The sequence below is a fragment of the Aotus nancymaae genome, unplaced genomic scaffold (genome assembly GCF_030222135.1).
Source record: "Aotus nancymaae isolate 86718 unplaced genomic scaffold, 86718_ANA_hifiasm-v0.15.2.pri h1tg000004l, whole genome shotgun sequence".
Lineage (NCBI taxonomy): Eukaryota > Metazoa > Chordata > Mammalia > Primates > Aotidae > Aotus > Aotus nancymaae.
Window position 1 is genome coordinate 63,273,688 of NW_026988415.1, and position 13,124 is coordinate 63,286,811.

General features: G+C 37.0%; 2 protein-coding genes across 4 annotated transcripts in view; one reads left to right on the forward strand and one right to left on the reverse strand.

The window, feature by feature from the left end:
* SH3BGRL (SH3 domain binding glutamate rich protein like) overlaps nucleotides 1-10,900 on the reverse strand; it is a 107,376-nt gene extending 96,476 nt beyond the window's left edge. Inside the window, exon 1 of the mRNA XM_012455735.3 lies at nucleotides 10,623-10,900. Within this exon, the coding sequence (XP_012311158.1) occupies nucleotides 10,623-10,667 (45 nt within the window). The 5' untranslated portion in view covers nucleotides 10,668-10,900. The remainder of the gene's footprint in view (nucleotides 1-10,622) is intronic.
* Nucleotides 10,901-10,957: 57 nt separating this feature from the next.
* HMGN5 (high mobility group nucleosome binding domain 5) overlaps nucleotides 10,958-13,124 on the forward strand; it is a 73,831-nt gene continuing 71,664 nt past the window's right edge. Inside the window, exons 1-2 of one of the 3 annotated variants that reach the window (XM_012455731.2) lie at nucleotides 10,958-11,136; nucleotides 12,619-12,666. The gene's annotated coding sequence lies outside the window, so the exon portion shown is untranslated. The remainder of the gene's footprint in view (nucleotides 11,137-12,618; nucleotides 12,667-13,124) is intronic. The other 2 variants (XM_064362816.1, XM_012455734.2) reach the window with 2 other exon arrangements.

The window sequence follows — 13,124 nt, forward strand, 5'->3', positions numbered from 1 at the left end:
GAGTGGGTAATTAGTAAATATCAACCAGTAGGCAGAATAGCATAGGGCTTAATTAAGATCATGGGGCCTGGAATCAGACAAACCTGGGGGGTGCTTTGCCAGCTCTGTGACCTTGCTAGTTCTCTGAGCCCCTCTTCTTAAAAACAGAGATAATAAGGGTACTGGCTTCATTGAGTTGTCAGAAAAATGAAATAATATATATAAAGTTCTTACTGGTGTGCCTGACATACTGTAAGCACTCAATGAATTATATAGTTCTTAGTATTATTATCCACTAAAGCTGACAATTTGCATGAGTAATTAAAGTTAAGATGATTGATCACATGTTTAATAAATTAAGTAATTGTCTATGCTTGTCTCTCTTCTAAATCAAATTTGATATAACATACTGAAGAGAATGGTCTCCAGTATCATACAACTACTATTAAATATTTATTTACTCATCATTTTAACAGAAAAATATGCTGCACTTATAATGAAACAACTGGCTGAAAGGTGATCGTAAAACAGACAAAATTTTCTCATGTAGTAAATGTTACTTAAGATGAATATTTTCTGGTGTCTGAAAGGGGAAATTTTATTTGTCTTGACTCATATTTGGAAATCCCCCAAGCAGAAAGGCTTGGCTCAACCCTAACCCTAGGATAGGGTCTCATTTCCAAAAAGGACTAAGCCAAATGGCCAGAACTCAAGGACTAGAGTCTAAAACCAGAGTTTACAAGTTATAGCAGTACTGCCTTCCTGGTTAATTTAGATTTACAGAATCATAAAAACTACCTTTTAATTATGTTGGTCTATAGCCACATAACATGGAAGAGAATCAGTCATAAAAACTCAATATGTAACACAAGCCAGCATAAGAAAGTACAGACAAATATTATTTTTAAGTGTGCCCTCAAGTAACTCATTTGATTATAAAAAAAGAACTAAATTGTAAAAGAGCAGGGTGCTACTATCCTCCCTACACCCAGCCTGCCTACCAATGCCAACTTTCACCTCACTCTCGAGTATGGATATGAATAAGGACACATTTGCCTACTTGGACATCATTCCCTCTTAAATGGTAATTTATTTCCAAATCATATAACAGGATTTTTATGTAGTATTGGTAATTTCTATTCAATACCTATATACAGAGGATATGTAAATAATGTAGTCTTTAGGAGTGGGTTCTGAAGTCCGAACACCAGGGCTCTAATCACAGCTCTGCCATTTCTAGCTCTTTGATCTTGAGCAATGTACCTATGTTTCTGGATCTTAGAGATACCCCCTCCCATTACATAAAATGAATTTTAATCTGTGAATCTTTTAACATAGTAATAACTATGCTAAAATGTTATTGTAAAGATCAATTAAATAAAATAATGTAAGTAAAGCCCTGGGCACCTTGCCAGACATATACAATGCATAAGTAAGTGTTGCCTTTACTAGTACTAAAGTCAAATCTTGGGCAGCGTAATCTCAGCACTTTGGAAGGTCGAGGAGGGCAGATCGCTTTAGCTCAACAGTTCGTGACCAACCTGAGCAACATGGTGAAACCCGGTCTCTACCAAAAATACAAAAGTTAGCCAAGCGTGGTGGCACATGTCGTGGTGGACGTGGTGGCACATGGTCCCAGCTACTTGAGAGGCTGAAGCACAGGAGGATCGCTTGAGCCTGAAAGGCAGAGGTTGCAGTGAGCCAAGATCACACCACCACACCACAGTTTGGGTGACAGAGTAAGACTCCATCCTAAAAAAAAAAAATCTTAGTTATGCTAACGAAAGGGCAATACAACAACAAAAAAACTACTGTCATTGAATACTTTAAATATACAGTCTTTGAATTTGTTACGATATTTTTAAACTTATAATTGAAATTTTTGCCTGATGTTCTGACAGTCTGTAAGATTTCACACAAACGAATAAAACCAACATGCAAGACCTGGGCTAGAAAAAAATCCTCTTGCTTAAAATTCTTCTCTGCCGGCCAAGTGTAAAAAGTCAGCTTTGTTTCTCATATTAATAAAAATAAACTGCCCTGTCTCTTTAAATGTACTTTTGTTTAATCTTGGTCTGGATTGAAGAAAGTAATTAAGGGCTGGGTTTAAAAGGCCTCCTTGTGGGCTGCAAAGTAGATCTGAAAACAAACAGATGGTCAGATAGTTAACCAACAGCTTCTCTCTTAATCTGTTTCCTTTTATTAGTAAGAGACGGAATACAAAATTCAACTTGATAATTCCATTAAAGTAGGAAATGTTTTTGTAAATTATACATGGTTATTGGAACAATATGTATTTCAGAAATTATTTTAAAGATTAGCTACAGAGAACATTCAATCTGATTGGTATTTGAGGTTTTATTTTATTTTTTTCCTTAGGCCAACCCTGATAGAGGGTTGAGCTTAAGATTTATTGACCAAAACCCTTCCTCAAGAAAGTATCTCATCTTTGTGCTAGAGATAAATCCATTTTCTCTTTCTCTTCTACCAGATAATGAATCTTTACTAAACTTTCACAGTATATTCTTCTCTACAACCGTTCAACATTTAAGCATCTTTTCAAATGCCCAAGAATCACCATCACTGATACCCAAGCCCCTTTTTGGGCCAAATTTTTCCAATGGCTTTGCCATTGTTTCTGTGAAATTTAGGGAATCAGCCATCAAATACTAAGCATCAATTTGAAAGCACTGATCTTGAGTCTCTGCATTTGCCATGTGAAAGCTGATACTTTCCACTGTTAGGAACCTCCAAAAGGCATGTCCAAGTCATTTGGTGAACAGTCTCTAATTTTGGTCTTCTGAGTGAATACTTTCTATGAACACCTTTAAACAACATTCAAACAAACTTTGGAAGATATGACAGAAACCCTTGCATACACAAAATCAATGTTCAATGTATAGGTACTGAGACAGAGCAGCAAAACACTCTGCACCTAAGATATAATTATTTGAGAACCACATAATGAAGAACTGTGTCTGCTCTTCTATATTATCCAGATGAAGAAAATACTGTGAATAGTGACTAATGATTACACAATCAAGAATGTTGTTTTATCTGTTGTTATAAATTGTGCAGAGTACAACCATAGTGAAAAACTATGTATATTTAATTTATGGGCAATCCAAGCTACAACTGGCTTCTGTTTTATCATTTATATAAAATATACCAATTTTAAAATTTACTTCACAGATAAAACCCTAAGAAATCATCTATTTCCCACAATCTTAAAATTCCTACACCAAGGCACATAAAGAATACATAGATGCCATGAAATGGAGATCATTATGGCTCTTGGGGAAATAAGTATGGGGAAAAAACTCCCAAACCAGTTAAAAATCTCCCAGCTATTATCACTCTAGCAATTCTCATTCTAGGCCAATTTTGATTTTTGCTGCAAAGTTATTGCAATTTATTAAGTTATATAGGCTTTGGGATTACTATTCATTTTCCATTAAATGTAAATTTACAAGGCATTACAATCTCAAGAAACAAAACATGGCATATACCTCTGTGTCACAGTGAGTTAAGACAAGTATAAACAATTCTGAACAAAGAGAAATCATTTCATATAGACAGAAAACTTGGAAGCTGCATTCTTGTTAAATGGTTCCCATCAAACTAAACAGTATTAAGACTTGAATTTTATACCTTGACCTATACCAGACCAGTTTAGGCTTTCCTAATATGTAGGTTTTCTCTATCCTCTTGGCCTTGGATGGATAGTCACTTACTCTACTTACTGACATTCCCTATTAGACATAATATCCCATTTATGGGAAATAGCTGCCCATTTCTCTATTCCCCTATATGTACATGCCCAGGCAACTCTTCTTCCACTTACATGACATACTTCTTCCCCTACCTGTCACTTCATGTTCAAATTTGTCTCCTCATGCCTACTAGTTGCCATTAATCACTGGGAGGATGCATTTCTTGGTGGTTGAGTACATACTCTTTGGACTCAAACATCTTGCTTAGATTCAAGCTCCATGGCTTACTAACTGTGTAACCTTGAGAAAGTTGTTTACTCTTTGAACCTGTATACTGTATTTCCTTCTCTGAAAAATGGAGATAATCATAGTACTTAATTCAAAGGATTAGTTTAAAAAATGAGATAGTATCTGACATAGTTAAGGGTTTCTACTGGCAATCATTATTATGGTTACTATCAAGAAGTCCATTACATTGGTCTGGGCAAAGATTTTTTGAGTAAAACCTCAAAAACAGGCAATGAAAGTAAAAATAGATAAATGGAACTACATTAAGCTAAAAAGCTTCTGAACAGCAAAGAAACAACCAATAAAGTGAAGAGAAATCTAAAAATGGGAGGAAATATTTTCAAATTATCCATCTGACAAGGGATTAATATATGGAACATATAAGGAAGTCAGTAGCAAAAAAAAAAAAAAAAAAAAACACCAAAAACAAATAATCTAATTTATTAAAATGGCAAATTATTTCAATAAAGATTTCACCAAAGAAGGCATACAAATTGCAAACAGGTATAAGAAAAAATGTTCAGCATCACTAACCATCAGGGAAATGCAAATCAAAACCACAATGAGGTAACATCTCACTCCAATTAAAATGGCTATTACCAAAAAGATAACAAATGCTGGTAAGGACACTGAGAAGGTGGAATACTAGTACACTTTTGGTGGGAATGTAAATTAGTATAGTTGCTATGGAAAACAGCACAGAGGTTTCTCCAAAAAACAGAAATAGAACGCGGAGAGAGAGATCCAAGATGGCTGATCACTAGCAGCTCGGGCACGTACCTCCCAGTGAAAGTGCAGAGAACGAGAGGACGCCACACTTTCAGATGAATATTTGTTGCTCACTGACCAGGAGATTCCCAGCAGAGGAGCCCCACGTGTCGCCAGGGCGATTCTTGTGGCCAGCGCGGTGGTTTTGCTGGTGCCTTAGCGCGCCAGTTTTTGGTGCAGAGTCCGGAGATTCCCAGGCAGAAAAGCACCATCCATCTTAACACCGCTATTTTGGCCGGCTCAGTGGACTGCTCAGATTTCGGCGCTGGGAATCAACAAGTTGGACGTCTGCTCAGAGACCTAGTTAGAAAGTCAGTAATTACAAAGACAACAGACGGATAAATATATAATGAAGGAAAGAAATCAGCGTAAAAAGGCAGAGAATACTCAAAATCAGAATGCCTCTACCTCTACAGGGGATCGCAATTCCTCATCAGTAACGGAACAAGGCTTAATAGATTACGAGTGTGTTCCAATAACAGAAGCAGGCTTCAAAACGTGGGTGATAAGAAACTTCTGTGAATTAAAAGAACTTGTTCTAACCCTATGCAAAGAAACTAAGAACCTTGAAAAAAGGTTTGACGAAATGTTAACGAGAATGGACGATTTAGAGAGGAATATAAGTGAATTGATGGAGCTGAAAAACACAACACAAGAACTTCGTGAAGCATGCACAAGTTTAAACAGTCGAATTGATCAAGTAGAAGAAAGGATATCAGAAGTCGAGGACCAGCTCAGTGAAATGAAACGAGAAGACAAGATTGGAGAAAAAAGGATGAAAAGGAATGAGCAAAATCTCCAGGAAATATGGGACTATGTGAAAAGACCTAATTTACGTTTGATAGGTGTACCTGAATGTGACGAAGAGATGAATCCAATTTGGAAAATACTCTTCAGGATATCATTCAGGAAAACTTTCCCAATCTAGCAAGGCAGGGTAATATTCAACTCCAGGTAATACAGAGAACACCACAAAGATGTTCTTCAAGAAGACCAACCCCAAGGCACATAATTGCCAGATTTATTAGGGTTGAAATGAAGGAGAAAATACTAAGGGCAGCCAGAGAGAAAGGTCAGGTTACCCATAAAGGGAAATCTATCAGACTTACAGCAGATCTCTCAGCAGAAACCCTGCAAGCCAGAAAAGAGTGGGGACCAATATTCAACATCCTTAAAGAAAAGAACTTTCAACCCAGAATTTCCTATCCAGCCAAACTAAGCTTTATAATCAAAGGAAAAATTAAATCTTTTGCGAACAAACAAGTACTTAGAGAGTTCACCACCACCAGGCCTGCTTTACAAGAGCTTCTGAAAGAAGCACTATACATATAAAGGAACAACCAATATCAGCCTTTCCAAAAATATATCAAAAAGAAAAGAACATTAACACAACGAAAAATTTACACTAACTAATGGACAAAACAGCCAGCTAGCATCAAATGCCAGTATTAAAGTTATATATATTCTAATAGGATAAAAAGCCAAAACCCATTGGTATACTGCATCCAGACCCATCTCACATGCAACGATACACAAAGACTCAAAACAAAGAGAAGGAGGAAGATTTATTAACCAATTAGAGAGTAAAAATAAACAAATAAATAAAAAGCAGGAGATGCAATTCTCGCCTCTGATAAAGTAGACTTTAAAGCAACAAAGAGCAAAAGAGGCAAAGAAGGACATTACATAATGGCAAAAGGATCAATGTAACAAGAAGAGCTAACGATTTTATAGATCAATGAGACAGAAAATTAACAAGGACATCCAGGACTTGAAATCAGACCCGGAACAAGTAAACTTAATAAACATTTATAGAACTCTCCACTTCAAATACATAAAACATACATTACCACCTCACACCTATTTCATAAGTGACTACATAATTGGAAGTAAATCACTCCTCAGTAACCGCATAGCATTTCATAGGTTTAAATGAAATATTGGTTGGCTGCTTGTTTGTTATTTTCTTCCCTTATTCCTTCCTGTTTACATCAAGTATAATTATTGGTATAAAAGAAGTTTTCAATACCCATTACTAAACTGCATTCTAGCCTGGGCAAGAAAGCAATGCTCCCATTCTCTCTCTCTCTTTCTTTTCCTTTTTCTTCCTCTTCTTTATTCTTTTTCTTTCTTTCTTTCTTTCTTTCAAAAAAAAAAAGAACGCATGATCTAGAGCTGCCATGGAAAACAGTATAGAAGTTCCTCAAAAAACAAAAATAGAACTACCACGTGATTTAGCAATCTCACTTTTGGGTGTAGATTCAAAAGAAAGGATATCAGTATATCAAAGAAATATCTGCACTCCCATGTTTATTAAAGAACTATTCAAAATAGCTATGATATGTGGCTAAGTGTCCATCAATGGATGAATGAATAGGAAATATTATTCAGCCATAAAAAATAATGAAATTATGTTATTTATGACAACATGGGTGAGCCTGGAGGACATTATTTTAAGTGAATGAAGACGTAACACAGAAAGACAAAGACATATCACACGTTCTCACTCATGTGGGAGCTAAAAAAGTTGATCCCATGGATATAGTGTAGAATGGTGGTTACCAGAGGCTAAGAAGGGTAGGGGGAAAAGAGGAATGAAGAGAGGTTGGTTAATGGATACAAAAATACCATTAGATAGAATAAATAAGACCCACTGTTCAATTGCACAATAGTGTGACTACAGTTACCAATATAATTTGTTGTATAGCTAGAAAAAACAGCTAGAATATTTGGAATGTTCACAACACAAAGAAATGATAAATGTTTGCAGTGATGGATATCCTAATTACCCTAATTTGATCATCACACATTGTATGCATGTATCAAAATATCACGTGTTCCCTATAAATACATACAATTATGATATATCAATAAAAATAAAAATAAAAAAAGAAATCCATTGCAAAGGCCAACATACTTGCTTTCACTTCTAAACTTTTGAGAAGCAAGTGCTACTCTTCACTGTTAGGCCACATTTAAAAACTTTTTTTTTTTTTTTTTTTTGGGCCGGGCGCGGTGGCTCACGCCTGTAATCCCAGCACTTTGGGAGGCCGAGGCGGGTGGATCACGAGGTCAAGAGATCGAGACCATCCTGGTCAACATGGTGAAACCCCGTCTCTACTAAAAATACAAAAAATTAGCTGGGCATGGTGGCGCGTGCCTGTAATCCCAGCTACTCAGGAGGCTGAGGCAGGAGAATTGCCTGAACCCAGGAGGCGGAGGTTGCGGTGAGCCGAGATCGCGCCATTGCACTCCAGCCTGGGTAACAAGAGCGAAACTCCGTCTCAAAAAAAAAAAAAAAAAAAAAAAATTTTTTTTTTTAATAAGGCTATGAGGTACAAAGAGTCTTGGAATAGACAAAATAAGTTGACATTGATTGCCAATTATCACAGATCCAGATCCCCCCCTGCCAGTATAACATCTATTATTATTTTTTTTTAATGACGACCAGTAGGAAGATTAAGAAACAGTCAGCTACTATCAATCCAAAGCAAAGAAGCTTTTTTTTTTTCTTTTTTTCTTTTTTAAAGATGGGGTTTCACCATGTTGGCCAGGCTGGTCTTGAACTCCTGACTTCATGTGATCCACTCACCTTGGCCTCCTAAAGTGCTAGGATTACAGGCGGCAAAAAAGCTTTTAACTGTTCTTCAGACAACTAAACTTAGTCACTTATTGAAGTATCTCACTTTGTGTAATTGTAGGGTTCTATTAGGATACTTGCTCAAAATTTTCTAACTTATGTATTAAAACAAACAGGGTGGGCATCAATCTTAAAGGAGAACTTTAGTACTGCGAACTGAAATAGAATACAAATACAAATAATCACCACTCCATTCATGTTATAAACAAGTACTCACTTTATACTGTTTTAGTATTATTTAAAAGTGTTGTAATATTATAATAAAGCAAGGATTTATTTTGGCATTATGAAATAGAATTTTGATAACAGGTTTATATCAACTGAAATTACTACAGTAAACAAATTCCTAATTACCCATGATAAAAAATGAAATAGAATACAAATACCATAAACGTCTTCCATTTGCATGGTCTTCCACAATAGAGTCCAACAAAGATGGAAAAAATAGACACTGGAGACTACAGAGGAGGGAGGGAGGAAGACAAAGGGAGTAAAACTACCTCTTGGGTACTATGCTCATTACTAGGGTGACGGGTTCAATGGTATTCCAAAGCCTGAAGAGTATGCCTGTGTAACAAACCTGCACATGTACCATGTGAATCTAAAATAAAAGTTGAAATGAAAAAAAAACAATAGAGTCCAATAAAGGAAATAATAGAAGACAGCAGCCATTTCTAAGGCTCTTAGAAACTTAAGACTTAACAAAGAGTGGTGCAGTTATTCTTACTTGAATAGAAATTCTGAAAGCAGTTTTTTTCTTGAATCTACTTTTGAGGGGGGGTAGAAGAAGGAGAAAGCAAAGAATAAATAACAGTATTGAAACTGCATAACTCCCAAAGCAAAACTAACTGCCTGATCTGTTCAGTCTCATTGGGGGTTTAACTCAAGACATTAAGCTGGACTTGAGTTGAGACTCTGAGCAACTCAAACTTTACTTTGAAATATTAGACAATATGTGCGGAAAACAATAAAGTAAGATGCTCATAAAATGAGGTCCAACAGAAATATAAAAGGTGTTCTTTTTTCAACCTAAACTTGTTCAAAAATGTAATATTAAATTTTCTGATATTCCAAAATTGTATAAACATATCCACACACGATGGCCAGAGAAGACGAAGTTCAAAGATCAAAGTTTTTGTGATTTAACAAAACCTTCAGTTCTATTCCACATCCTCTCAGGTGCAAATAAACAAGCCAAAAAGTAAAAACACACAATAACCTAAATTAGTTGCTCCTCTAAAGCTCAACAAGATGGAAGGGGTCCCTGTATTCTACATCCTGAAACCACACATCTGTTCTTGCCGCTGTTGGCAATTCTCTTGAGTTGTGAAAAGCAGAAGCACTTTCACTGATCATGGGTATACACTCATCTTTCACCCCAGTTTATCATATTCTCCCCACAGCTGCTGAAAAATTGTTATTCTAAATTAAAAGTAAGTGAATCCATGAAGGAGAAAGTCCTATCATTTGAAGCAGCACACACTCAACTTGCCACTGCACAAGAAGCCACTTAGCTCCCTTTCCAGTTCTCAATATATTTGAAGCAGTGAGGGAACTTTAAAATACTTTGAAAGAATAGAAAAAGTCAAAATAAGGGACAATATAGGGGGAAGACTGAATCTCTTGTAACATTAAAAAAAATTTGTCATTGTTCCCAACTTCCCCTCCCAGTTTGTCTAGTTCTAACAGGCCTTTAAGCTCAAGTTAACCACTTTCTTCTACACACTCTCAAAGTAATTCTATTACCAGGGTCTCACTCACCCAAAATAATCACAATGCCTCAGTAGGCCTCCACTCAATCCCCATCAGTTACAGCACATGTACCCCCATCCTTTACAGAAATGCACTCCTCCTTGCCTCAGTAATTTCAGCGTATTCATCAAATATCTCTCTCACTCTTTGAAATTCACCAGTGTGCGATTTTACTTGACTTCGCCTAACTCTAAAGACCGTATACCACCATCTCCCATCTCCCAAAAATTGGTAGCTTTCTTTTTCCTTCAAAGGAGAAACGTGGCCCCCAACGTCACGAGGCAAACAAAGCTGAACTCTATGGGGAAAAAATGAAATCGTTGCAACAAAGGGAAAAAAGGGAAGAAGAGGAGTGGAGTGGGGGATGCATGAGTCTTCCGAAGAAGAAGCTGCCAAGAAACTTCTGCAATTTAATGGTTCTGGGGCAGCAGAGGACTGGTGTGTAGGAAAAACAACAAAGGTGGACTCCCCACTCTCCTTACCGCCGTAGAGCCAGAGGAAGATGCGATATATACACGGATCACCATCCTGGGAACAGCGGCTGCGGTTGTTTGGGTCCTGAAAAGGGCTGTGGAGCAGCTGCAGCAATGGCTGGAATCCAGCTAGGGGCTGAACAGCGGTTGGCAGAGAAGGGTGGGGGAAGGTGGAAGGGGAACTCGCCAGAGCCCCGCCTCCGCCTTTAGCAGCTTCCACCGGGCTCTCTAAGCACGGCAATTCCAGCCCAAAACCCCGGAAGGAACGGGCTGTTGCATCAATTCTATTTTTTTTTAAATAGGGAATCTCGAATAGCACCGCGAGATCTGTTGAAACATTGATTTTTGACGATTCCTTCTGCGAGAAGAGGGCTAGGAGAAGAAGAAAGAAAAAGAAAAAGGAGAACTGAATTGAATTAGATTAGCTTGAAGGACCTTTTCACGCGGAGACTAAAAGTACTGCGTATAACTTCCTGCTGAGCAATGTATGCAAATAAGAAGACAGATCCTGAAAGAGCAAGCTGTATGTTGAAAACCCAGGTTCTCAAAGCCTTGCGCATTTTAAGATTGCTATTGCATAGTGGTTTTTCTGATCTTAGCTCGTTACAGGAATTAGGCACTAAAGTACTGAGCAATGCCACAGAGTATTGAAGGAAAGTTTCAGGTTTCCCTAAGCCAGAAATGGCAGGATTGGTTTTCTTTTTGAGTTTTGCGTTTTGTTAAATTAGGAAATCCTGCTTTGGTGGGAATTTGCAGGAGGCCTGATTGGCAAGTTTAAGAATGGAGGAAGAAATTACAAAGAAAAAATTGAAAATATTGTGTAATAAGATGAATGATTTTTGTTTTGCTTTTTAACTGACTGAAGTAAGGGATTTTGGAGAACATATTGCAGATGTTGAAATGGAGAAGAGAGAGATCAGATGTTTATTTGTAGCTCTAGGGAAATAAGCAAACAGTTGATAGTGTCCAGAGACGGACCTTATACTTCAACGTGTGGTTTCAGGTTCCAAGATCATGTTAAATGAACAGAAAAAAAGGAATTTGCAAGATGAATGAGAGTGGAGGGAAGGAGTCAGTCACTTGTCCTGCTTCTTTTCCTTTGGGGTTCGTCCACTGTCGCCAGTCTAGTGGTTTACTACCTTTGCCTAGGCTCAGTAATTGCAATAGCTTTGTAACTGTTCCATGCCCACAGGTTTTCCCTTCTCCAATCTGTCTTAAATACTAATTCCAAATTAATCTCTTTACCTGTTGTCCTTAAAACAACCTCGAGAGGTGGGTATTATTACGTTAATTTTACAGATGAAGAATCTGAAACTCGGGAAAATAATTTTCATAAAGTCATATAGCTAGTAAATTCCAGAGGCAGGACTAGAATCCGGTCCAACCAACTCCAGAGGCCACCTTCTTAACTATTAACTGTTAACTTACTGCCTGGAAGAAAGAAAGTACTAAAAAAAGTTAGCTATTTTTTCATCCTAAAACACAAATTTCATATGTCACTGAAGACAGTGTAGGCAGAAATACTTGTTAGCTCTCCATTGACTAGCAGACTAATCCTAAATTATCTTGCTAAATAGTTTTCACCATAATCTAGCCCCATACTATTCATAGAGTCTTACTTATTCCTCCCCCAAACTAACTTCCCTATGCATGTAATCATTCTTGGCTGCGCACTGCAATCATCATACTTATGGTCACTCTCATGCCTTTGCTCTTCCTGTTTCTTCCTTCACCTTCTCCCCACATTCTCATAACATTTTCTGACCTCTCCACTTAGCTAACTCTTGCCTTTTTTAGACGCAACTCAAAATCGTTATACAAATGATCAGGCAAAAGTAAGTCAGCATGATCTTCCTCATTGCCAATATCAGGGCTACTGTTATTGCACTTTTTAGCCTACGCAACAGGAGACTCTTCCTTCTGTTTTTTTTTTTTTTTTTTTTTGGCAAAATGAACATGATTTGTCTTATACTACTATAGTACTAACTCCCTTCCTCTTTTCAAGTGGACGCTGCTGTGCTCTCACTCCTCACTCAGAATTAAGAGTGTCCAGGTGAGTTATTTTCATTCGCCATACCAAAAGTAGCTGAATTTTCTTGGTCAGCAAATGGCAAATGCTCCCTCAGCAGAAGGATTCTTTATTATCGCTGAGCTCTTTGGAGTTTTAATTCATCATCTTTTCTTGACCTGATAATCCCTGACTTTCCTCTTGAGGTCTTTGCTTTTTCTCATATATTATAAAAGTATCTTTCGACATTTTAAATTTCCTTTATCAAGAGAGTTGTTCCAGAACACCTAGTCCACCATTTCCAGAAGCAAAGATTTTACCTACTTTTAAACTTTTGAGAAAGTAAAAATATTATTATTATTTGCCTACAAAAACACTACAAAATTACAATGTAGAAATGTTTAATGAACTATTTGAAAAACATTATAATGTCAACTTTATTAAATATTAAGTTTAGTATGTAAAAAATTTCACTTCATTTGAAAACAATTGGAGTTTAAATT